The sequence below is a fragment of the Salvelinus fontinalis genome, chromosome 1 (assembly GCF_029448725.1).
Source record: "Salvelinus fontinalis isolate EN_2023a chromosome 1, ASM2944872v1, whole genome shotgun sequence".
In the NCBI taxonomy this organism is placed as follows: Eukaryota; Metazoa; Chordata; class Actinopteri; order Salmoniformes; family Salmonidae; genus Salvelinus; species Salvelinus fontinalis.
This window is the reverse complement of record NC_074665.1, coordinates 22,699,510-22,722,465: the sequence shown is the minus strand read 5'-3', so window position 1 is coordinate 22,722,465 and position 22,956 is coordinate 22,699,510. Positions and strand designations below refer to the sequence as shown.

Genomic DNA, 22,956 nt, shown 5'->3' with positions numbered 1-22,956 from the left:
TACTATCATTTGTTTTTCAACAGGACAATGACCCAAAGCTCACCTCCAGGCTGTGTAAGGGCTATTTGACCAAGAAGGAGAGTGCTGGAGTGCTGCATCAGTTGATCTGTCCTCCACAATCACCCAACCTTAACCCAATTGAGATGGTTTGGGATGAGTTGGACTGCAGAGTGAAGGAAAAGAACCAACAAGTGCTCAGCATATGTGGGAACTCCTTCAAGACTGTTGGAAAAGCATTCCAGGTGAAGCTGGTTGAGAGAATGCTAAGAGTGTGCAAAGCTGTCATCAAGGCAATGGGTGGCTACTTTGAAGAATCTAAAATCTGAAATATATTTTGATTTGTTTAACACTTTTTTGGTTACTACATGATTCCATATGTGTTATTTCATAGGTTTGATGTCTTCACTATTATTCTGCAATGTACAAAATAGTCAAAATAAAGAAAAACCCTTGAATGAGTAGGTTTTCTCCAAACTTTTGACTGGTACTGTATGTAGTTAAATAGTTAACCAAATAGCTACCTGGACAATGTGAATTCACCCTTTTTGCACAAACTTTTTTTGACTCATCACATACGCTGCTGCCACTGTTATATGTGCATATCTACCTCAAATACCTTCTACCACTGCACATCAACTCGGCACTGGTACCCCTTGTAGATAACCAAGTTATCGTTACTCATTGTGTATCTATTATTACTTTTCTACTATTTATTTATTTTCTTTCTCTCTGCATTGTAAGTAAGCATTTCACTGTTAGTCATCATCTGTGGTTTACAAAGCATGTGACGAATACAATTTGATTTGGAGATGGCTTCCTTTTGCCATCCTTTAACAACATACAGCTAAATACATTTAGTCCAAGCCCCATTAAAATGCATGCTGTGCTAGCTTTACACTATGATATTGTCTCAATAGATATCAACATATATTTAACACAGTGTGCTGATTTATTAATTATTCAGTGTTACAAACATTTTACAACTTCTGAAAACAGTGTGAATCCAACTGAAACTTAACCTCTGTGGCGTAAGTGCAATGCACTTGGAATATTTAAAAAATATATATAATACTGTAATAGCCTTGGTGTCCCATTTGATATCTATACCATTTAGCTTCATATCATGTAAATGTGTCTTTGATCAAATCCAGAATACAGAGTTCAATGTTCAGTATCATATTTCGAATGTGTTGTGGTGTAAACAAGTGAGTTCAACTTTGTGTGATAAAATATGTCATAGGCAGCTACGTCCTGTCATGGCTATTACGTATTTCTTGCATCCAAATGGCAGCTGTGTGGCTAATACAAGGTATGAAAGACACAGTGTATCAATACTGCATGTCACATAAAGGCCAAATCCATTTCTCCTGACCCCTGGGCCATCTGGAATTGGTCCTTTGTTGGCCAAAAAGCCCTCCTTTTTATTTAAAGGAGCGGGACTTCCGCTCAAAGAGTCACATAGTCAGTACATAAATATCCCTGTAACTTAGGACAACCAAAGGCTTATCTCTTTCTATGTTTGTTGTGTTTCACCATCTTCTTCCTCATCAGGATCATCTCGTAGAGTTTCTCTAGGCCTGGTTGTAAGCCCTGTCCATCCACGGCGCTGCAGCTCTGTACGTGGTGCAGTGTGGAGGCATTCAGTTCATGGACAGCCAGGGCCTTCTCCACCTCGTTCACAGACAGAGCCGAGGCCAGGTCCTGCTTGTTGGCCAGCACCAGAACGGGCACCCCCTGGTTCTCCGAGGTACGGGTGATCTTGTGAAGCTCCACCTTGGCCTCCTCCATACGTTCGGTCTCGGTGGAGTCCACCACGAACACCATGCCATCGGTCCGCCTCGTGTACGACTTCCAGAGGGGCCGTAGCTTCTCCTGGCCCCCTACGTCCCAGACCTGGAAGGTGATGGCACGCGAGCTGCCCACCGCTACTTTGATCTTCTCCGTGTTAAAGCCCTTGGTCGGGATGGTCTTGACAAACTCCTTGAGTTTCAGTCTGTAGAGCAGAGAGGTTTTGCCAGCCGCATCCAGGCCGATCACCACAACGTGCAAGGACTGGAAGTTTTGCAGGAAAGGGGTGTTGGGGGCTATCTCGGTCAGCTGGTTCCCCATGGCAATGGGATGTTCTCACCTCTTTATGTGAGGTAGCAAATTCTGGTTAATCGTTTCTAATAGGTTGGCATTGGCACCCTCTTCAAAGGTGAAGGTGGCAGACTGGATGGCTGCAGGACTGTGGACCTTATCAAAACACAAACACAAAAATGAGTTACTATTTAAAGACTAGACAATGCGATCGACAGGTATCACAACAACTGAGGTGCTATTACACAATAATAAACAATGACACAGACAGGAAATGTCATTAGACACTGTTATACAACACATTAACGATTGCTTCTATGGTTAGTTGATATGTTTGCAAACAATGAGACTGATCAATGATTAATGCAATTTCTTATTGAATTGAATTGCAACAAGCCAAGCAACAATTGAGACCAATTGGTTATCCTTTGTTGGAATAAAACCACAACCATAACAGCCATAGCCCAAGACAAGGTCAATTTAATTGTTGGTCATAGGAAATGTCCAGACAGCACAATTTCATTCTGAATTGATCAAGATAAATGATGGTTTGGGTTTAAAAGTGTAAGGAGCGGTAGGGCTGACAACATTTTAGTTGATGGCTGGTTGTTATAGTTGTCTTTTTTGCCACTATTCTAATCCTCATTATGCAGTCAAATCCCAATGGCTGCCTTGGGGCACATTGCTTACAAGTTTAATATGAATGAGGGAATATCTATGCATTTGCACACTGAATGCAGTTAATGCTGGGATATGATTGCGATTGTAATCCAATTGTTTTTATGAGGCTTTGGTTTCTAAAGAAAAAAAAAAAAACTTCAATAAACACAACCCATATTTTCTCCATAGGCTGTTATAAAAAAAGAAAATGTCTTTGCTGCCATCCCAACTCTTTAATTGTGAGAACATCAAATTGAAGAAAATAGCCTGACTGTAATTCTGGCATCATTCTGAGGACTGAAATATGTGATAAAACTGCAGATTTGCCTTCTATGAGTGAGACATTTTACTGGAATGAAACTGCTATAACCAACCATGTGCATAGCATTACAACTCAGATGGCATTGCAGTAAGATACCCTATCTCTATCTGCACAAAATCGTATAATAACCTGATAAAACTAGTGTCAAATATATTTACCTTCTAGACCTCTTGAATGTACAAATATGGCATAATCCTAGCGCAGCGACCACATCCATATATTCATACATCCAAATATAGTTTATCTCTGCGCGCTCATATCTGTCCGTCTGCTCCCTGCACTGGTAGAGCAATAAACAGTGGAGTGGAATAGCGCGCACAACTGCTAGAACGACAACCCGAGGTGACGTCCCTCAATAATCTATTCCCCTGCTGAGTGAATGGACCATAGAGATCCTATAAATTAGAATAATCCTAATTCTATGGTATGGACAGACTTTGGCGCCACCTTGTGTCAAACATAACCACTGCCCACACATTGGGTAAGAATGGGATGGAATTCATTGAACAAAACAGTTTTGTTTAATCTTGCATTGTCATTATCATGTTATGATGTCACAATCAGAAGCACAGTCAGATAGATCTGTCTTCAGATAGATCTGTTGATGTTGTCCTGTTGTTGCTGTCTGGAGAGCTCATTGGCAAGTGCATTTTTTTCTACTTAGGAAAGTAATAAATTACAATTTTGTCTTTGTTTTTAAACAGAGAAAAATATGTTTTAGTATAAACATAATCAATGCAGTTTGTGAATTGATCTTATGTATTATTGCGCAAACAGTTATTCTATTATATTCAACTCGATTCTGTGATTAGACGTGGCTAGTCTGTGCATGCAGTTTTTATGCCGCTTCAAAAGATTGCGTCATAGGGGGCGCGTTCGAGTGGATCACTTTTGTGAAGTTCACGTACTTTCAAAGTGTATTTGCATTACTAGGATAACAATTGTCCGACTTGCACCTACATGTTGACTGCATGAACTTTGCAAAGTTCATATTATCAAAGGTCATTAAGTATTTTTACAATAAAACTGTGGATGGAAACGTGGTTACTGGCACTACACTAATGCCATGTTGCACTGGGCCTTGCTGTTGGAAAACCACATCAGTAACTAGTTTTGCGTTCAATTGGCGACAGATTTTCATGTGAATATTCTAAAATCTGCATAATAACAATATGTGAATTTTCCTACCAGAGATGTTTCTATCAAATTGATTTGTTGCAGATAAAAGGCTATGCATGATGACATAGCGCATATAACAATTAACTTTTGCTGTTCAATTTCAATGTAATGGATAAAAAATACAAGTTTGGGTTTCCCCCGCCTTTCCTCACATAATTAATTTTACGGGCGCATAATGATCCCACCATGTTTAAGGAACACATTATCTATAGGCATTGCCCATAGCTTCCACATCATTTGAACCAACGTGGAGTTGAATTGAGGTCTGTGCCCAGTGGGTAGTGTCCGACTTTTGACAGTCGGTTTCATTCGCCTTACCACTCAAACGTGCCCAGGTTCTTAAATACTCATTAGGGTAATTACCATGCGCAGATTACGCTGTGTGGTCCAATACTCTAAACGTCCTCCTTCTTCACAGCGTGATGTACTAACATGACAGCTATGCAGTGGGAAGCACGGCCGCGTGACTATCACTCATAAGGCAGGGAGGGCCATTGTTCTTTTAATTATCGATGACATTAAAGTAGGAGACATATAGAACAGTAGGACATTGTTGATACCGTAGCTATTTCAGTCAAGGTCACAATGTTACTCCAGTGGCAGACTAAATCACAGAGCCTTAGCAATGTGTATAAAGAGAGGATTTCTCTCTTGGATTTATAGGATGTGAAGTGACCTGCTCTGATGGTAGAGAGCCAGCCTGAGGCGCCAAACATGCCAGTCCTACCCATTGTGCTGGATGTGCCGCTGAGTTAAACTATTCTCATCCCTTGCTAGAGGTTATAAATGTATATGCAATTAACTGAACCTAACTTCTTTATAACCCTCTCTCTATGCTTTTCTCTTTAAAGCAGGTTAAACTGTGCACTGCAAGTGTGCACACTAACAAAGACAGCTCCAGTGCCCAGATTGACAACAGATAGTGAGTTCAGTTCTTGCATCACACACTGTTGAGTTATGGGGACAACCTTAGCCAAACATGTTCATTCTACTACCATAGGACCTCTAGTTATCAGGGGCTCAGCTTTCATGGTTTCAATCTAAGAAATTGAGAGTAGAATATGGCTTATTTATTTTACTAATCATGTTGTGACGATTGACAGGGAAATTCAATAATATTATAGAAACTTGATTTAAAAGCTGGTAAGGTTCTAGGTATTTCAGCCATGAGTCTCAAAAGTTCCAAGTGTGCAAATAGTCAGAGTCCAACACCCTGTCCAGGAAAGTTGTCACTTCGCTGCACCATTCCTCTCACAGTCAAATCATGGCAACACTTAGGAAATGTTATTTACCTTGTTATATACTGTAAGGTTGATGGAGGTTAATGGAATTACAAGCCAATTGCATACTGAATATCAATGCAGTAAACTTTAAAATACACATAACATGACTTGTGGAATTGAATTTGTATTCTGAATCATTATCACACATCTCATATATGTTCTAAATCCCTACAATTATGTTAAAACAACCAACATGTACTTTCACAGTTCACAAATCATTCACAAAACTACTTTAGAAGAATATTGCACTGCAAATAATGTGGGCACAGTTCATAAATCATTCACAAAACTACTTTAGAAGACTATTGCACAGCAAATAATGTGGGCACAGTTCACAAATCATTCACAAAACTACTTTAGAAGAATATTGCACAGCAAATAATGTGGGCACAGTTCACAAATCATTCACAAAACTACTTTAGAAGAATATTGCACTGCAAATAATGTGGGCAGAGCAGAGGACAATACTAGAATGAATAATATTGTCTACTACAATACGTGTACATTTCCCTTTGATGAGTCTATCTTGTTTATAATACATATTTTCACTTTGGGAATCCCTCATTGCCAGGCTTTCATCGTTCCAAAATCATTTGCCAGATAGGGTGTGGAATGGTGGTGTTGGCTCCACAGTCAATGTACTCAAAGGTGTCTTTGGACAGCTGCTCCGAGTGAGCCAGGTAGGACACATTCATTGTCATTCTGTGAAAGACGAAGAGGGAATATTAAGGCGGACATTTTTAAATCTTCAACTGCAAGTGCACAGTCTGTTTCAAAATGTGAAAAATGGTCAAAGTTCAAACATTTGTTATTCCCGACTACCTTTTTCGGTAATAATAAATGCAACGACTGTACATTGGGTTGGTTTATGAGCTCTAAGGAATGACTATAGTGACACTGATACTAGGTTAACAGCCCGATTAATCCCAAACGGACATGAAACAATTGAGCGACATATTTTGAACACGTGGCTTGAAAAGGGGAATTCAACCACGTTTTGAAAAGGCTAAAAACATTCCTATATTGGCTCCAGTAGTATTAGTGTTGGGTCTTGAAAAGCAAAATTCAGATTTTGTCTAGGTGAAAAGAAGTAAGGTCAATACATGTTTACTTCGCCAAAGGTCTTCAAGGCCACTGACAAGAATAGTCAGCAAAACTACTTTGTAAATCATTCTTAGGAGTACAGGATATGTATGTTTGAGTGTCTCGGCAGTTCCAGTCGAGATATGCTACACGACCAAAAGTATGTGGACACCTGCTCGTCGAACATCTCATTCCAAAATCATGGGCATTAAAATGGAGTCGGTACCCCCTTTCTTGCTATAACAGCCTCCACTCTTCTGGGAAGGCTTTCCACTAGATGTTTCTGCGGGGACATCCATTCAGCCACAAGAGCATTATTGAGGTATGGAACTGATGTTGGGCGATTAGGCCTGGATCGCAGTCTGCGTTCCAATTCATCCCACAGGTGTTTGATGGAGTTGAGGTCAGGGCTCTGTGCAGGCCAGTCAAATTCTTCCACACCGATCTCGACAAACCTTTTCTGTATGGACCTCGCTTTGTGCACGGGGGCATTGTCATGCTGAAACAGGAAAGGGCCTTCCCCAAACTTTTCCCACAAAGTTGGAAGCACAGAATTGTATGCTGTAGCGCTAAGATTTCCCTTCACTGGAACTAAGGGGCATAGCCCGAACCATGAAAAACAGCCCCAGACCATTATTCTTCCGCCACCAAACTTTACAGTTGGCACTATGCTTTCAGGCAGGTTGCTTTCTCCTGGCATCCGTCGGACTGCCAGAGGATGAAGCGTGATTCATCACTCCAGAGAACGTTTCCACTGCTCCAGAGTCCAATGGCGGCGAGCTTACACCACTCCAGCCGACGCTTGGCATTGCGCATAGTGATCTTAGGCATGTGTGCGGCTGCTCGGCCATGGAAACTCATTTCATGAAGTTCCCAACGAACAGTTCTTGTGCTGACGTTGCTTCCAGAGGCAGTTTGGAACTTGTAGTGAGTGTTGCAACCGAGGAAAGACCATTTTTACCCGGTACGTGCTTCAGCACTCGGCAGTCCCGTTCTGTGAGCTTGTGTGGCATACCACTTCGAGGCTGAGCCGTTGTTGCTCCTAGATGTTTCCACTTCACAATAACAGCACTTAGCAGGGCAGAAATTTGACTAACTGGAATGCTGGCATCCTATGACGGTGCCACGTTGAAAGTCACTGAGCACTTCAGTAAGGTCATTCTACTGCCAATGTTTGTCCATGGAGATCGCAAGGCTGTGTGCTCAATTTAATACATCTGTCAGTAACGGGTGTGGCTGAAATAGCTGAATCCACTAATTTGAAGGGGTGTCCACAATCTTTTGTATATATTGTAATGAAACAGGCAGGGAGCAGGTCTCGAACCCTCAACCTTCTAGCCCGAAGTCCAGCGCGCTATCAACTGTGCCCCAAAAGCATGCTCAAGCGACAGAGTCGATATCCTCGCTTATAAACCCAGGGTCGTTACACTACTCCCTCCTTTCAAAGAGCGCGGCCTCGCGCTAGCTTGCGACTCTACGTCTTACAGGAACGCACTCACTGGCCAAGCACACGCACTGTCGTGGATGCAAGGTCCGATTACTTCTGACACCAATGTAATGAAACAGGCAGGGAGCAGGTCTCGAACCCTCAACCTTCTAGCCCGAAGTCCAGCGCGCTATTGACTGTAACCAAAAGCATGCTCAGGCGGCAGAGTCGATATCCGCGCTTATAAACCCAGGGTCGTTACACTATAGTGTATGTTGAAATAGGAAGTCAATGGGGCATACTATAGACAAGCACTGAAGCTAGGCATGCTACAGCCTAGTAGTCAGATGCTGAAGTGTCTTGAAGTGTATGTAGTGAGACGGATGTGTTTATGGTTGGTCCTTTAATTAACATATCTTAAAATAAAAGTGTGATACCCACTGCAAAAGTAAGAACAATGTGTGAATCCTTATGGAGGTTGACTTGCAGTAATTACTGAAACAGAAGAGTTACGAAGACATTTATTAGCCTATACATATAACATAAGGAAAATCATATTTTGAAAACAAAACCAAGAACGTACTGTAAGTTTAATTCATATACAGTGCATTCGGAAAGTATTCAGACTCCTTGACTTTTTCCACATTTTTTTGCAAACATTTCTAAAAACGTTTTTTTTTTAGCTTTGTCATTATGGGGTAGTGTGTGTAGATTGATGAGGGGAAAAAACAATTGAATCCATTTTAGAATAAGGCTGTAACGTAACAAAATGTGAAATTAAAGTCAAGGCGTCTGAATAGTTTTCGAATGCACTGTAAGGCCTAGCCAAGAGTAGTTAATGTACCATAATGTACACAGATAATACTATATTTCCTTCCTAATTTAGAAGTAGTGATGGTAATGATATTGAACATATAAGTGATAATAAACATCATGCTTACTTTAGGCCTGGGTCCTCAATTATTATGGGTATGACAACAGTATACTGTACGAACATAAAAAAGGAGACCGGAAAACTCAATTAGATCGTGAATTAAGGTAAAATTGTTTCATATAGGACCTTAAAGGAAAGTGCTTTGCACTTTGTACTACAATTGTGTAATTTTACATTTTAGTAATTTAGTAGACGCTCTTATCCAGAGCGACTTACAGGAGCAAATATGGTTAAGTGCCTTACTCTAGGGCACATCGGCAGAGTTTTCACCTAGACGGCTCGGGATTCAAACCAGCGACCATTCAATTACTGGCCCAACGCTTTTAACCGCTTGGCTACTTGATCCATTCTGATTTATATTAAACAACAATATCAAACTCACCAATTTCTCTGAACGTGATTTGACCGAGGTCATATTAGATATCTTGATTCTGCCCATCACTGTTTCATCGATCAGCACTTGCATATCAAAGTCCAAGACTTTCATCTCCGCAAAATTGTCATTGGTGAAGTTGAAAACATTCTAGAAGAGGAAACGCATAGTTTGAACACACTGACCTCATGCAATAGAACAATCAATGAGCGACCACATGTTGTCTTTGATGTCTACGGGAGTGTGGCATGTATACTTACAGTGACTTGCATTTCAACTTTGTCTGGGGTGAAGAAGACCCTCACTGATTGGACAGTGACAGAGGATAGTGAGATACTCCGTGGGAAGAGGAAGAAGAGGATCAGAAAGCAGATCAGGAGACACAGCACCACCGAGATACACACGTAGAGTTTCCTGGAAAATTTGAGTTAACAACTATGAAGCAAAATATTATATTTTGATTAAATTCACAAAGAATCTTACTGTATACAGTGTCACGTATGGGTAAAACACATCACACAAACACACACAATCAGACGCACAAAAACAGACACACACTTACGTGCGGCTGGGCCTCAGTCTTTTGTCTGAACATGAGATGACTGCCACTAGCTGATCATGTTCTATACAGAGAACAATAAGGAGGGTTACTATTTCACAGTTAGAGATATGGCTCTATTGGTATGTCAGCCTTCCTGCACACAACACACAGCATCACTTCTCTTAAATCAAGTGTGGGTTATCAATAGTTTAAGGAAGACACTTCCCGAATCCCATCAGCAAGTCTTAGAATACCAACATGGAAATAGTCACATTATTGAAATGTAAGTTAATCACAGGAACAACTAAGCAGTCCGTCTGGCAGAAGTGGGCCACCTACTTCTTGGAATACGCCCTATTCCTCGACAAGTCGGGCAGTTATCTCCTAGATTGCCTATGCTGTCCCCGATGGCTCCATATAGTTGGGAGTGGGACCGAAATCTTCTCTTCTCTGGTTCTTGTTCCTGAGGCATGATGGCCTCTGTGCCCTCCTTGGGGGCACTAGGGTATCCAACAGTGACCATGGTCTGAAACACCGTCCTATCTGCTGGGAGAAAAGGAAACACAACCCCCTGTCTGCTGTTAAAAGGTGGCATCAGCCATGGATTCTCTCACATGAACAAGTATGACTGATATTGTCTAAAAATGTATTGCTCTTTCTATAAAGCACCTTGGTGTTGGACCTCTTTGTGAAACCTGAAAGAATATTGATTTGCTCTTTATAGTGCAACACTATAAACCTTCAACCTGCCTCTATAAAATAATTTCCCTGCATTTGATACACACGAGGAGAGAAAGACATAGGAGGAGGCCAAAGTCCTCAACATTGCTGTAAAGACAAGACCGTAGCATCACTGTATCTTATCTCGGACTTGCACGTCTATGATTGCCTGCTGCTGGATTAGATAAAGCGATTCCATATTTTTATACGTTCTGTTATTTGAGATGTTTAGATGAATTCGCTTTTTTTTGCCACAATATCGCTAAGGGTGTAGGCCTTCGTAATTTCATGTAACACTTTCTCCTTTATATAGATTTGGAGTACAAACCAGGAATGCCACTTGATAACAGCATTTACGCATTGTATCTGTCATCCTTTCTATACATTCCTTACATAAATGTTGTTTCAAATTACAAATCTTCACAATTTTTTAAATATATAATATAACTCTAATTAAAATAGGCTCCCTGAATTAGACAATGACATACACATTAGATGTCCTATCAATTATTTAAGCATTGAAAACATGACATTATTAAATGATGATATACAGTATTCAATTTGAATTTAAGGAAAATGACAAAGCATTAGTTCAGCTGACAGTGTAGAAAGTTGATATGCTTCTGCGCACTTACCTTATAACCTGATGTCCGTCAGGTTTTCAGTGCGGCTAATTGTTATATGGTAAATACTCACAGCCAAACTTGTTTATACCAGTCAACGATTAACGAATATTGGATTTTCTCCAACATAGTTTGTCTGGCGAAGTGACGAATTCACTTCCTACTTGAAGCATTTGAAAGGCGGACGTCATGTCTGAATGATGTATGCTGCCACTTGGTGGTAAATTACTGGCATTACCCACAACAACGCTTATTATCTGCATCTAGATTTGGATTCTGATTAAGACTTGGCAAAGCAAAGCAATACATGACAGTCGGTAGGCCTATGTCCAATTTCTAAAGATACTGAGTGAACATAACCATTTTTTCCCGTGCAACCAAGGGCAGAATTTAAAGGGATAGTCCACCCAAATTACATATTGGTTTCCTTACACTGTAAGCAGTCTATGGACAAGGAATGACAGCAATCCATGCTTTGGTTTTGTTTACCAGGCCACTGTTTCAAATGCTAACTTTTAAGCATTTGTGGCACAAATCCAAGTCAATTGTACCTAAACTCAGCAAAAAAAAGAAATGGCCCTTTTTCAGGATCCTGTCTTTCAAAGATAATTCGTAAAAATCCATATAACTTCACGGATATTCATTGTAAAGGGTTTAAACACTGTTTCCCATGCATGTTCAATGACCCATAAACAATTAATGAACATGCACCTGTGGAACAGTCGTGAAGATACAAACATCTTACAGACAGTGGGCAATTAAGGTCACAGTTATGAAAACTTAGGACACTAAAGAGGCCTTTCTACTGACTCTGAAAAACACCAAAAGAAAGATGCCCAGGGTCCCTGCCCATCTGCGTGAATGTGCCTTCGGCATGCTGCAAGGAGGCATGAGGACTGCAGATGTGGCAGGGCAATAAATTGCAATGTCCTTACTGTGAGACGCCTAAGACAGAGCTACAGGGAGACAGGACAGACAGCTGATCGTCCTCGCAGTGGCAGACCACGTGTAACAACAGCTGCACACCTTACAGACAGTGGGCAATTAAGGTCACAGTTATGAAAACTTAGGACACTAAAGAGGCCTTTCTACTGACTCTGAAAAACACCAAAAGAAAGATGCCCAGGGTCCCTGCCCATCTGCGTGAATGTGCCTTCGGCATGCTGCAAGGAGGCATGAGGACTGCAGATGTGGCAGGGCAATAAATTGCAATGTCCTTACTGTGAGAGGCCTAAGACAGAGCTACAGGGAGACAGGACAGACAGCTGATCGTCCTCGCAGTGGCAGACCACGTGTAACAACAGCTGCACAGGATCGGTACATCCGAACATCACACCTGCGGGACAGGTACAGGATGGCAACAACAACTGCCCGAGTTACACCAGGAACGCACAATCCCTCCATCAGTGCTTAGACTGTCCGCAGTAGGCTGAGAGAGGCTGGACTGAGGGCTTGTAGGCCTGTTGTAAGGCAGGTCCTCACCAGACATCACCGGCAACAACGCCGCCTATTGGCACAAACCCACCGTCGCTGGACCAGACAGGACTGGCAAAAAGTGCTCTTCACTGACAAGTCGCGGTTTTTCTCAGCAGGGGTGATGGTCGGATTTGCGTTTATCGTCAAAGGAATGAGCGTTACACCAAGGCCTGTACTCTGGAACGGGATCGATTTGGAGGTGGAGGGTCCGTCATGGTCTGGGGCAGTGTGTCACAGCATCATCGGACTGAGCTTGTTGTCATTACAGGCAATCTCAACGCTGTGCGTTAAAGGGAAAACATCCTCCTCCCTCATGTGGTACCCTTCCTGCAGGCTCATCCTGACATGACCCTCCAGCATGACAATGCCACCAGCCATACTGCTCATTCTGTGCATGATTTCCTGCAAGACAAGAATGTCAGTGTTCTGCCATGGCCAGCGAAGAGCTCGGATCTCAATCCCATTGGGACCTGTTGGATCAGAAGGGTGAGGGCTAGGGCCATTCCCCCCAGAAATGTCTGGGAACATGCAGGTGCATGTATCACTTCATGGTATTATAACCATTTATCATACAGCATATTCAAAGCTGAGTCAAGTTTATCTCATGGCAGTGTGCGACAAGGTGTTTGACTGTGCTGTATGTGGGACTTACCTTTGTGGAGCAGCTCTGTCCAGTGAAGAGAGCCTTGTAGGCCTTGGGAGAGTGGGGTAACATCTCACAGCAAGAACTGGCAAATCTGGTGCAGTCCATGAGATGCACTGCAGTACTTAATGCAGCTGGTGGCCACACCAGATACTGACTGTTTTGATTTTGACCCCCCGTTTGTTTAGGGACACATTATTCCATTTCTGTTAGTCACATGTCTGTCGAACAGTTTATGTCTCAGTTGTTGAATCTTATGTTCATACAAATATTTGAGCATTAAGTTTGAGGAAATTAACACAGTTGACAGTGAGAGGACGTTTTTTTGTTGTTGCTAAATTTATATTAGCATTTTCGTTCTTCATGTCCAAATCATCCTAAAGTATCTTAAAGGTATTGTGAAGTTAATGAAGATTACCTCCAGAACAACTCATTACAAAAAATGCTGACCTGCCATTCAAACAGCCATGTTGAAAATACAACATTTCAGCCACTTAAAGGAGAATTGTGCAAGTTGTTTATTGGCTAACTGACAATTGCATGGTACTTACTTACATGCTGAATGAAAGGAAAGCCCTTAACCAAGCACAGGTAAACTATTCCGCATTTCTTCCAAAGCATGCTCCTTTAAAGTGTGAGTATTTGAACAAATATCACAATCATAATGTGTCCAGTTACAAATCTAATTTTTCTTTAAATGAGAAAATACAGAGCGAAAACTATCAAACATAACGGGATTATACAATGATTAAAACCTACGCACTCACATGACCATTCATGTAAAATCACCGTAGTAACATAGGAACCAGTCACTACTGATATGCATAAAAATACAACAAAAACTATGAGAAACTCAGTTCCATGAACAAACTTAGGAATGTCTCTTATAGATGTTACGGTTGGATATACGTAGTGTCGTGTGATGTAAATATATGAACAAGGATGATTCTTACAGGGTGAAAGTTTCAACATGAGGATGTGTGTGACGCAGAGCCAACATTTATAGCTGTGACTCCTATAGTACAGCTACATGACTAATATATACTTAAACCTGACATGCAGGCGTCTCTTAAAAAGAAACCGCTTATTTCCTTAATATGCAGTGCCTGTTCATAACACAATCCACAGGTCAAATGTTGCTTGTTGCGTAACATCTAAAATAACAGTACTTTTGATACATACATACATACAAGATTGCAGAAATCAAAAGGAATCTGACATCTGCTTTCTTTAGCATTCCTATGTAATTGAATTCCCCTGTGAATCAACCCTGTAAGTCCTTCAAAACAACAAGAGTAGTCCCAATACCATCCGCAACGGATAAAAGTGGACTTTTAATTCTGGCTACATTCAATACCAATACCCTCCATTCTCTTTGGACAGAGAATCTACCCTAGCCCTGTCAATATGTCGCATTCAGCAGCTAGTCGGAACTAGGAATCTGACATTTCCGACATGCTAACTGGTAGTAGTTATACACGTGCCGCGTTCAACGAATCAGGATGTTGGAAATCTTAAGAGTTTCCTAGTTCCGAGTAGCATATGAACGCGGCAATATGTAGGGCCCATTACCTAACATGTCAGTGACAGCAGTGCCATTATGTGAACCCCTCTCTCTCATTGGGTGTCAGAGGTCAGGGGTTGCGTAGAGGCCCGGCTTATTGGCCCATCAGTAGCGTGTGGCGGCGCCCCATTCGTAGTCGGCCTTGGCGACCAGCTCATTGACAGTGTGCAGCAGGTTGTGTTTGTGCTTCCTCAGCAGCTGCTGATTGAGCCGCTGGTCTCCGAAGCCCATCTCCAGCAGCACAGCCATCATGGAGGCGTCCTGGCTGGCCGGGTCCACACCACGCTGCAGGGGTGAAGGGGATAGGGGAGCCAGGTCAAAGGTTAGTTCTGGTTTGTCATTTTAAAAGTGCACAGGAAATCAAGAAGATATGCCAACATGTAAAGACGCTTTAAAATGGATAAATAACTCACAATTGTATGTAATAATCACTTCATGATATTATAACCATTTATCATACAGCATATTCAAAGCCGAGTCAAGTTTATTTCATGGCAGCGTGCGACAAGGTGTTTGACTGTGCTGTATGTGTGTCTGACTTACCTTTGTGGAGCAGCTCTGTCCAGTGAAGAGAGCCTTGTAGGCAGACGCTGCCACTGACAAAGCCCCCTTGACAAGTCCCTCTGTCATACCGCCTTGGCCCCTATAGAAGAGGAAGGATGTGGTCAGCCACTATACTTAACGGGAACAATCTGTTCCAGGGCCAGAGGTTAGCTTTCACAAAATGCCACACAAAACGTGTATCAACAAGAGTTGTTAGATCACCGATGAGATCACTCAAAAGGTCTTTAAATGTCTTCTATTTAAAGCCGTTTTAAAATGTAGTGTTGTATCATACTGTAGGGCCTATTACCAACGAAAGACCAGTAGATTTAAAAACTTTGCATTCAAATAGTAATTTGTTGGTCGAAAACCAAGCATCCCATCTAGCACAAATGAGGAACATTTATTATTATTATTATTTTTTTTTAACGGCAATAGATGTGTAGATAATTTCTAAAACTAAACTAGGCTTAATATTGTGTGGGAAGGCGTTTCACCTTCGGTGGGGGTAGCTGCGGGGTCTGGAGTTGTACGTCTCCAAGACACTGTCTGAGCCTGCCAGTCTGGTTTGACTAGATACTGAAATATAGATGGGGGGTGGGGGACACACACACATACTGGATGAGAGAGCTATACATTAACACAGTCAGATGTTTTGCTGAAGTAAGAAGCCTTGAAATAACATCTAGACCCCGTTCTCCAAAGAGAGACGCATGTTTCCTTTCTGGCCAGTGGCCACAGACGGTAAAGCGGTCCATAAGACTAGCTAAAAAGCTGCCAAGACTCATGCATGTCAAATTAGTCCTTTGTGTGATCAGAGCTTCCAAAACATTGTGTCTGCTTCATGCAAGGAAAAGGCTGTATTTTGCAGACACTTCCCGGCCCGTCCTATCTAACACCCACCATTTAAATGGACCGCTGGTTCGCATGGTTCTACTGGTCCAGAAGCTTGTTGACTCGTTGGCTTTGCAACATGGACCGCTTCAGATCTGGGAAACAGAACAAAAACATCCTAATATACTAATCGAAGAGAAGGGAGAGTGGATAACAGTATAGTATAATTCCAATAGACCTACTAGAGTAGATACTGAACAATTTGCACACTTCACTTCAAAATAAAACACATTGCAAACGTGTGTGATAGAACTGTAACATATCATCTGTCATAATATCATTTTCCCCTGTTCACCTATATGTGTGTTGAGCCCTGTAATTTCTAAGCTAATAGACTACTGTTGCATCAGAGAGCCCTCTCACCTGTGTGTGTACAGGGCCTGTGGGGACAGGAGAGGGACGGGCGGGGGCACCACCTCGGGGGTGAGGGGCACGGCGTCCAGTGTCTGGGAGGCACACAGCATCTGGTTGACACTGCTGTGGATTGGAGCCTCCGTGACTAAGGCTGCAGCCCCGGCCGCTTCTTGCCTCTCCCCCTCTGGGGTGGCCCTGTCCAATTCCTCACGCTCCGAGTCGGAATCCTCCTCCTGCTCCGCGGCTGCAGTAGCGACAGGCTCCGAGAGGGCGGAGCTGTACATGGACTCGCCCAGCGGCCGACTGGTGTCGAAGCAGTCGGGCAGAACGATGACGTAGTCCTCGCAGGAGGACGAGGACAAGGTGGATATCTGGCTGCTCACCTCGTCCCAGTCTGCTGTCTCATCTTCTTCCATCTCATCGTAGCTCTCATTCTTTTCATCTTCTTCATCCTCCTCGTTCACATTATTTCTGGCTATTTTGTCTTCCTTGTCCTCCTCCTTCAGTTCATGCAGCTCCATGTACACAGTTTCAACCTCTGGGGCCAGAAGCACCTCTGAGGACAATGCAATGAGGAAGAAAATATGCATTAACCAAAACAAATTTTGATTATGTCTTGTGATAATTTACAATTGCCAATGTGTAATTGGTGCATTTTGACTTGAGTTACCACTAGTTACTGAGTGTAAACAAAAGCAGACTGACTGTATTGAGAGTTGTTTCTTACCTGGGACGGTCTCCTCCTCTGACAGTGTGATCTGGGGAAGGCCTGGAGGTGAACCTTGACCTCTCATAACCCCCATCATCAGCACATCTGGTCCTGCCACTCTTACTGCAGTGTCAAGTACTTTCCTCTCATAGTCAAAGACAGGTCCCAGGGCTACAGCTGGGAGTGCTTCAAACATTTAAAAAAAACAACTGGTGTTACTTTAGTTTTTAACTTCCCCCATTTACACAGTCAGATAACAAGACCAAGAGCACAGCTAGTGAGTGGACAGAACAGCCATACTTTATCGTTCAACTGAGTCTCATATCATGGTCACTCAGTCATGCTTTCCCATTTTCCTGGGAAATTCAACCAAACAAGATGGCCGCCTCACCTTTGGGCTTGCAGTAGCTGGGTTGATGTCTGCGCGGGGGCTTGTGGTCGGGAGCCTCCTCCAGGGCGAGGGAGCGGATCACCGTCTCACACACAAACTGGGACCCGCTGATGTCCCCCTCGTCCCCCTCCTCGTGGCCAAGGGGGTCCGAGTTCTCCCTCTTCACACCTGATCACGACACACACAATACAAAGATTAGGGCTGTGTATGATATGGGGTCAACACTGATCAAAGATTTTTTTCTCAGCTTCTTTTACTCAAGCTGACACTTGCCTTAGAGCCTGTCATAAAGCTTCAGGTCTAGCATATTTATATTCTTAAATCCATAGTTGTTAATCATAAACAACAAAACTCACAATTTGATATAGACTTGTCACTTATTTACTGGATAAAAGAGTAAAGTGAAAGACCACAACATTGTCCTCTGCCCTCTGTCTTACCCAGCAGGTTATTGACCCTGTTCGTCTCAGTGATGTCTTGGAACAGAGCGGGGTTTGGGTTCTCCAGAAGAGGGCCGTCGTGGGGCAGAGGGGACATACAGGGGGTCAGATCTACCAATGGAACAAAAACAAACTCATCTCAGTCATCAACACACAAGCATTATGTCTTGAAATTCTCAGAATATCTGAAAAAAGCCCCACAAAAATATATCTTGCCATGCGTTGTGGTGATATTATATCGTTTCTTACCAACTGGAGTGTTGTTTGGTACTTTCTCCAACTCTTGTACAATGTTCATATCCAGCAATTCAAAGGACAACAGATCCTAAAAAAACACAAATAATAAAAATATTGTTGAGTCATTGAAAAAAGCAGGAAGTTGCCCTGTGGTGTATGGTGATATCATACTACTGAGTCTACCTTTGTGGCAAAGCCAACATGCCTTGACTTGCCGGACCTTAGTCTTTCCCCACCTGTGCAGTGAGCAGGTCTACAGAGGGTAAGTAGTAGTCTCTGTGGCAGTAGTCTACAGACATGGCCAGACCATTGTCCCTGGAGCTGGACCTCCCCTCCACCTTCTCCACAACCCTGGGCTCGTCCTTCTGAAGCACCGTGGGAGGAGAACGTAAATCACAAGATATAATGACACTAATAGTGGTGGAAATAGGCTGGATTTTGATGTTTTATTCCTGTAACTTTTACCTGATGCTTAGTAAATCCATCCCTGTATCAGGGTCTGCAATCGCAAAATATTCTTGCTTTGTACCTGATGTCAAATTTGCTTAGTAGATCTGGCCCTGTACTAGTGTGTAGCTTGGCTAAACAAATGTGAATGGGACAGAGCTGGTTGACTTGCCAGGCATTTGCTCTGAGGACAGTTGGTGTTTCTGCTGGTGCTGGGGGCCACCACGATGCTGCACCACACGCGGGGGCCAAACTGCTCTCCGCAGTGCGCCAGGCGCCAGTGGGAGGTGTAGGGGCCCTCCATCACCGGGGCAACAAAGGCCACACTGACCACGCCCACCTGGCCCGGCTGCAGCAGGGGCACGGCCACCTCGCGCTTTTCCTCCGACGCCAGGGCCAGGTTACCCCACATGCACTTCAGCTAGGGACACACACACACACACACACACACACACACACACACACACGCAGAGAAGACACACATACATTGACACAAGCACAAGGACCCATACAAAAACACTTCAACAGAAAACTTAACACTGTATTCACACAGAGAATTTACACTGTATTCACAAAGGGCTGTAGCACTGGTTGTGTTAATCAGACAGTAAGTACTAATTACACGTAATAGTTACAATTATGTGTAGTTAGTTCTAGTATTCAAGTTAGGGATTGAGATCGTTCTAGTATGCAGGTTAGGGACTGAGATGGGTCCTCTTGGGGGGGTACCTTGGTCTCCGAGGTCCAGTTGATGGTGCCCGAGTTCCTCATCTTCCAGTACTTGATGAACTTGGAGCCGGGCTCTAGGCAGGTCCCATCAGGCAGATTTTCATCCAGAAACAAGGCAGCCACAGTGGGCACCAAGGTGGTGTGGGAGACCTCGGGACCCCTAGTGTTTCAAGTGTACAGAGCATTGTTGAAAACAGCCCCGGCTTCAGACCCATCCCTCTTTTTTTCCTATGAATCATAAAAGCAGCAGGATCCTTTTTGCAGCTCAAAGCTATTTATTGTTTAGAAATCTATGAAGCAGCAGCAGCAGTTTCACACGTGGGGTAGTTCCATCATCCACCAGCGATAAATTCTATTACAACTATTACAAAGATGGCCTATTTCTTGAGAAAATATTTGATTTTTTCTCCATGCTGGGCCTAGAGACACCCAGCACTCTGACGCCCTCCCAGGGTGGCGCTTACTCTGGACTGGAGGCCTGGGAGTCTGGGGCAGGACCTGGGGATGGTTCTGGGGCCTGGGTAGCAGCAGGATCAGGGGCCAGGGCTGGAGCCTGGGTGGCAGCCATATTGGATCTGGCGAAGGTAGTGGCAGGGCTGCTCCATTGCAGGCCCCTCTTTTCCAGCCTCAGCTTCTTCTTGATCTCCTTCACCTCGGCCTTGAGCTGCCTACTCTCAGCTTTGAGGCGCTGACGCTCAGCCTTGCGCACCGTCCTGTCTCCTCGCCTTGGGAACCTGAGTACAAACAAAATACAGAAGTTTTTTTTTTTTTTTTTTTAATACACTGGGAAGTGTGAAAGCTGAACATCTCCTGACAATACAAGTAACACAGACAACATCACAGTAAGGGCAGGCTTCTACATCCAGCAGACTAACCTTAATTCTCCTGACATGCCATGCTCAGGGATGGAGAGGGGCGTTTTAGTTCTCACCAGGTTGTGGCTGGGGTCGTGGCCGTGTCGACACAGCTCACATAAGATGCAGGATGGACACACACTGGAGAAAAACAGGACACCAAAAAGAAGGTAAGGACACTAATTGAAAGTGACATTTCATGAGAAATCAGCAAAATAAACCTTTTATTTTATTTCAACTCATGAGCTCATTAATAACGTAATAATATTGATCTATTATTGTTGTGATGGTCTACCTGCACTGATACGCTCCATCAGAGGCTGGTCTCTTGCATTTGCTGCAGTCAGGAGTATAGCCCAATGAAGTGTAGGAAGGGGGCCCGGTGGAGGAGGAGCTGATCTTTGGCCCCTTGACATTGACTCCACCTACAGCTCCAAGGGCCTCGAGGGGCCCGTCAGGGTCAGGAGCCTTGTGGGTGCAGCACTGGCCAGAGAAGTCGTTACACATTTTCTCCACTACCTCCTTCACCACCTCATCCTTGAACTGACAGGAGAGAGGGATCCCGTTAAAACGAGTTCTATTTTATTTATTTTTTAAATGTAAGTTGATTTTTGGGTTTATTATTCTGAAATATAAAGAAACAATGAACAATCTAATTTCAATATGGACTTACTTTTTCCATGTAAGATCTGAACCAAGCTGGGGGAGGCTTATCCTCTGGCTTGGTCAATTTGTTGTCCTTCACAACCACCTATAAAATCAATTGATTGACATTAAACTCATATTATGATTTGTCAAAGTCATACTATGAAACCAAAGAGTGTGTATTTTATTATTACATTTTCACAACCTTTCCTGAAGAAAGTGAAAGTATCACTATCTCCAGGAAAGGTTGTGAAAATGTAATAATAAAATACCAACCTGACAATGATATAACTTCTCTTACATTCAGACAACATTGCATCAACATTGAAAGCCGTGTGTGGTGCTCTTACAACATCTCTCTCAGGGGTGACCTGTGTGCCTTTGTCCACAGTCTTGACCCTGGAGGGGTACGGAGGGGCCGGCCGGAGGTCACCCTTCAGCTCCTTCACATCTTGGGCCTTGACCGGCCCAGCGGCAGCCGGACCCTGCTTTGCCTTGTAAACGTTCATGTGCAACTGGTTCCCCTGCTTCTCTGCACTCTGGAGGAAATAGCACGTTCAGCAATTCCATATAGCATTTTACAGACTGGAAGAACTAGTTCACAGAATGATTTTTTAGCCTTTGAAATACATTTTTAAAAAACATGTAAGTTTGAATACCTTCACCGCCTCCTCATATTCCTCTGACAAATATAGACAAACAAAAGAGATCAGAGAATACGTTTGTGTTGGTGTGACCTCTCAATTATGAACGGGAAAGCTTTAACTAATAACCATCACATTAAAGATGGAGAAAAGTAATGGCATAGCATTGTGATTTAGCTGAGAATAATTTCCCCCCTATATTAAGATTATCACTTAATTTACATACCTTGACTGTTAATGGAAACCTGAAACAAAGAGAGTGATTAGTGTTACAGAATGCCTTCTGAAAAAACATACTTTGAATCTGCTAACGTATCCCATGTCCCATACTGTTGTTGCTGTAACGTTACATCATAAATGTTGGAACAATGTGAATGATCGAGCAGAGTGAGGACTTTGCCCCATATTCGAAATAATACACAATATAATAAAATACTTTTTAACTCACCTCCTCATTGTCCTCATCAAAATATTTCACTTGGAAATGGCTTATGCCAAACGATGCTTTTATCTGTAGATTCAATTCAAAGAACATAGCATGATGATTCAGGATCAGCATAACAGGATCACATCACATATAATAACAATACTCTAATTTGTTGCTAGAAAGATCATTTGCAGACAAATGTCTAAATGGTCCACCGTTTGTGGTAACTAGGCCATGGCTAGGCCTGCTAGGCTCGAAGAATACAGCTAACTTCTCTTTAGCTAAACTGCGCCAGCGCTAGATAGCTAAACTAGCTACTTGCCCAGGCTTCAACCGACTCCCATTCCGATTTATCCAAATCTGGAGCCACAAATTTCTTTACATTCCCCCTGAAATTCACTTTAATCGTAACAGGTAGCCCCATGGCTGATTTTTGTGATTAAAAAAGGAGAATCATTGAAGATTATAGTGGACAAAACGAGTTCTCGCATTCGCCAATCCTCTTGTTTACATCGTCAGCTGAAAAATACGATTGCGCGTTCAGTGCATAAATATGCAGCGTTCAAAACAACTGGGAACTCGGAAATATCTTCAGTACGTTCAAGATAACTGGGAACTCGGGAAAAAAAACGAGCTCCGACTGGGACCAGGTGTTGGGAACGGTCATCCAACTTGGAATTCCAAGTCGAAAACTCGGGTATCTTTCTAGAAGTCGATCGCTGACGTCACGATCGGA

At 42.9% G+C, this 22,956-nt stretch overlaps 3 protein-coding genes across 10 annotated transcripts; all 3 read right to left on the bottom strand.

Moving 5' to 3' along the window:
- Nucleotides 1-926: 926 nt before the first annotated feature.
- On the bottom strand, nt 927-3,441 carry LOC129842170 (ADP-ribosylation factor-like protein 4D). The gene is made up of 2 exons (XM_055910633.1): nt 3,220-3,441; nt 927-2,235 (listed from the first exon to the last, which is right to left on the bottom strand). Exon 2 carries the CDS (start codon nt 2,107-2,109, stop codon nt 1,504-1,506), a length of 606 nt encoding a protein of 201 aa, XP_055766608.1. The 5' UTR covers nt 2,110-2,235; nt 3,220-3,441; the 3' UTR covers nt 927-1,503.
- A 1,847-nt stretch (nt 3,442-5,288) lies between these two features.
- LOC129841806 (transmembrane protein 106B-like) lies at nt 5,289-11,429 on the bottom strand. Of its 7 annotated transcripts, none has more exons than XM_055910272.1 (8): nt 11,236-11,428; nt 10,220-10,451; nt 9,902-9,962; nt 9,600-9,753; nt 9,349-9,489; nt 8,974-9,017; nt 8,474-8,527; nt 5,289-6,225 (listed from the first exon to the last, which is right to left on the bottom strand). In XM_055910272.1, exons 2-8 carry the CDS (start codon nt 10,401-10,403, stop codon nt 6,099-6,101), a joined length of 765 nt encoding a protein of 254 aa, XP_055766247.1. In that variant the 5' UTR covers nt 10,404-10,451; nt 11,236-11,428; the 3' UTR covers nt 5,289-6,098. The 7 variants fall into 7 exon arrangements, 6 of the variants coding, with proteins under 6 accessions (XP_055766247.1, XP_055766182.1, XP_055766314.1 ...); XM_055910207.1 differs by having other exon boundaries at nt 10,220-10,426; XM_055910339.1 differs by having other exon boundaries at nt 10,220-10,423; nt 11,297-11,428.
- Nucleotides 11,430-13,845: 2,416 nt separating this feature from the next.
- On the bottom strand, nt 13,846-22,918 carry LOC129841448 (next to BRCA1 gene 1 protein-like). Of its 2 annotated transcripts, none has more exons than XM_055909827.1 (21): nt 22,543-22,918; nt 22,242-22,304; nt 22,020-22,038; nt 21,809-21,831; nt 21,500-21,688; nt 21,178-21,255; nt 20,800-21,047; nt 20,526-20,645; nt 20,115-20,384; nt 19,651-19,810; nt 19,094-19,342; nt 18,711-18,836; nt 18,487-18,562; nt 18,238-18,348; nt 17,798-17,965; nt 17,425-17,592; nt 16,707-17,253; nt 16,353-16,438; nt 15,947-16,028; nt 15,450-15,549; nt 13,846-15,191 (listed from the first exon to the last, which is right to left on the bottom strand). In XM_055909827.1, the coding sequence occupies exons 1-21, from the start codon at nt 22,642-22,644 to the stop codon at nt 15,012-15,014; spliced, it is 3,165 nt and encodes a 1,054-aa protein (XP_055765802.1). In that variant the 5' UTR covers nt 22,645-22,918; the 3' UTR covers nt 13,846-15,011. The 2 variants fall into 2 exon arrangements, with proteins under 2 accessions (XP_055765802.1, XP_055765732.1); XM_055909757.1 differs by having other exon boundaries at nt 18,711-18,839; nt 22,543-22,917.
- Between the last annotated feature and the right edge of the window lie 38 nt (nt 22,919-22,956).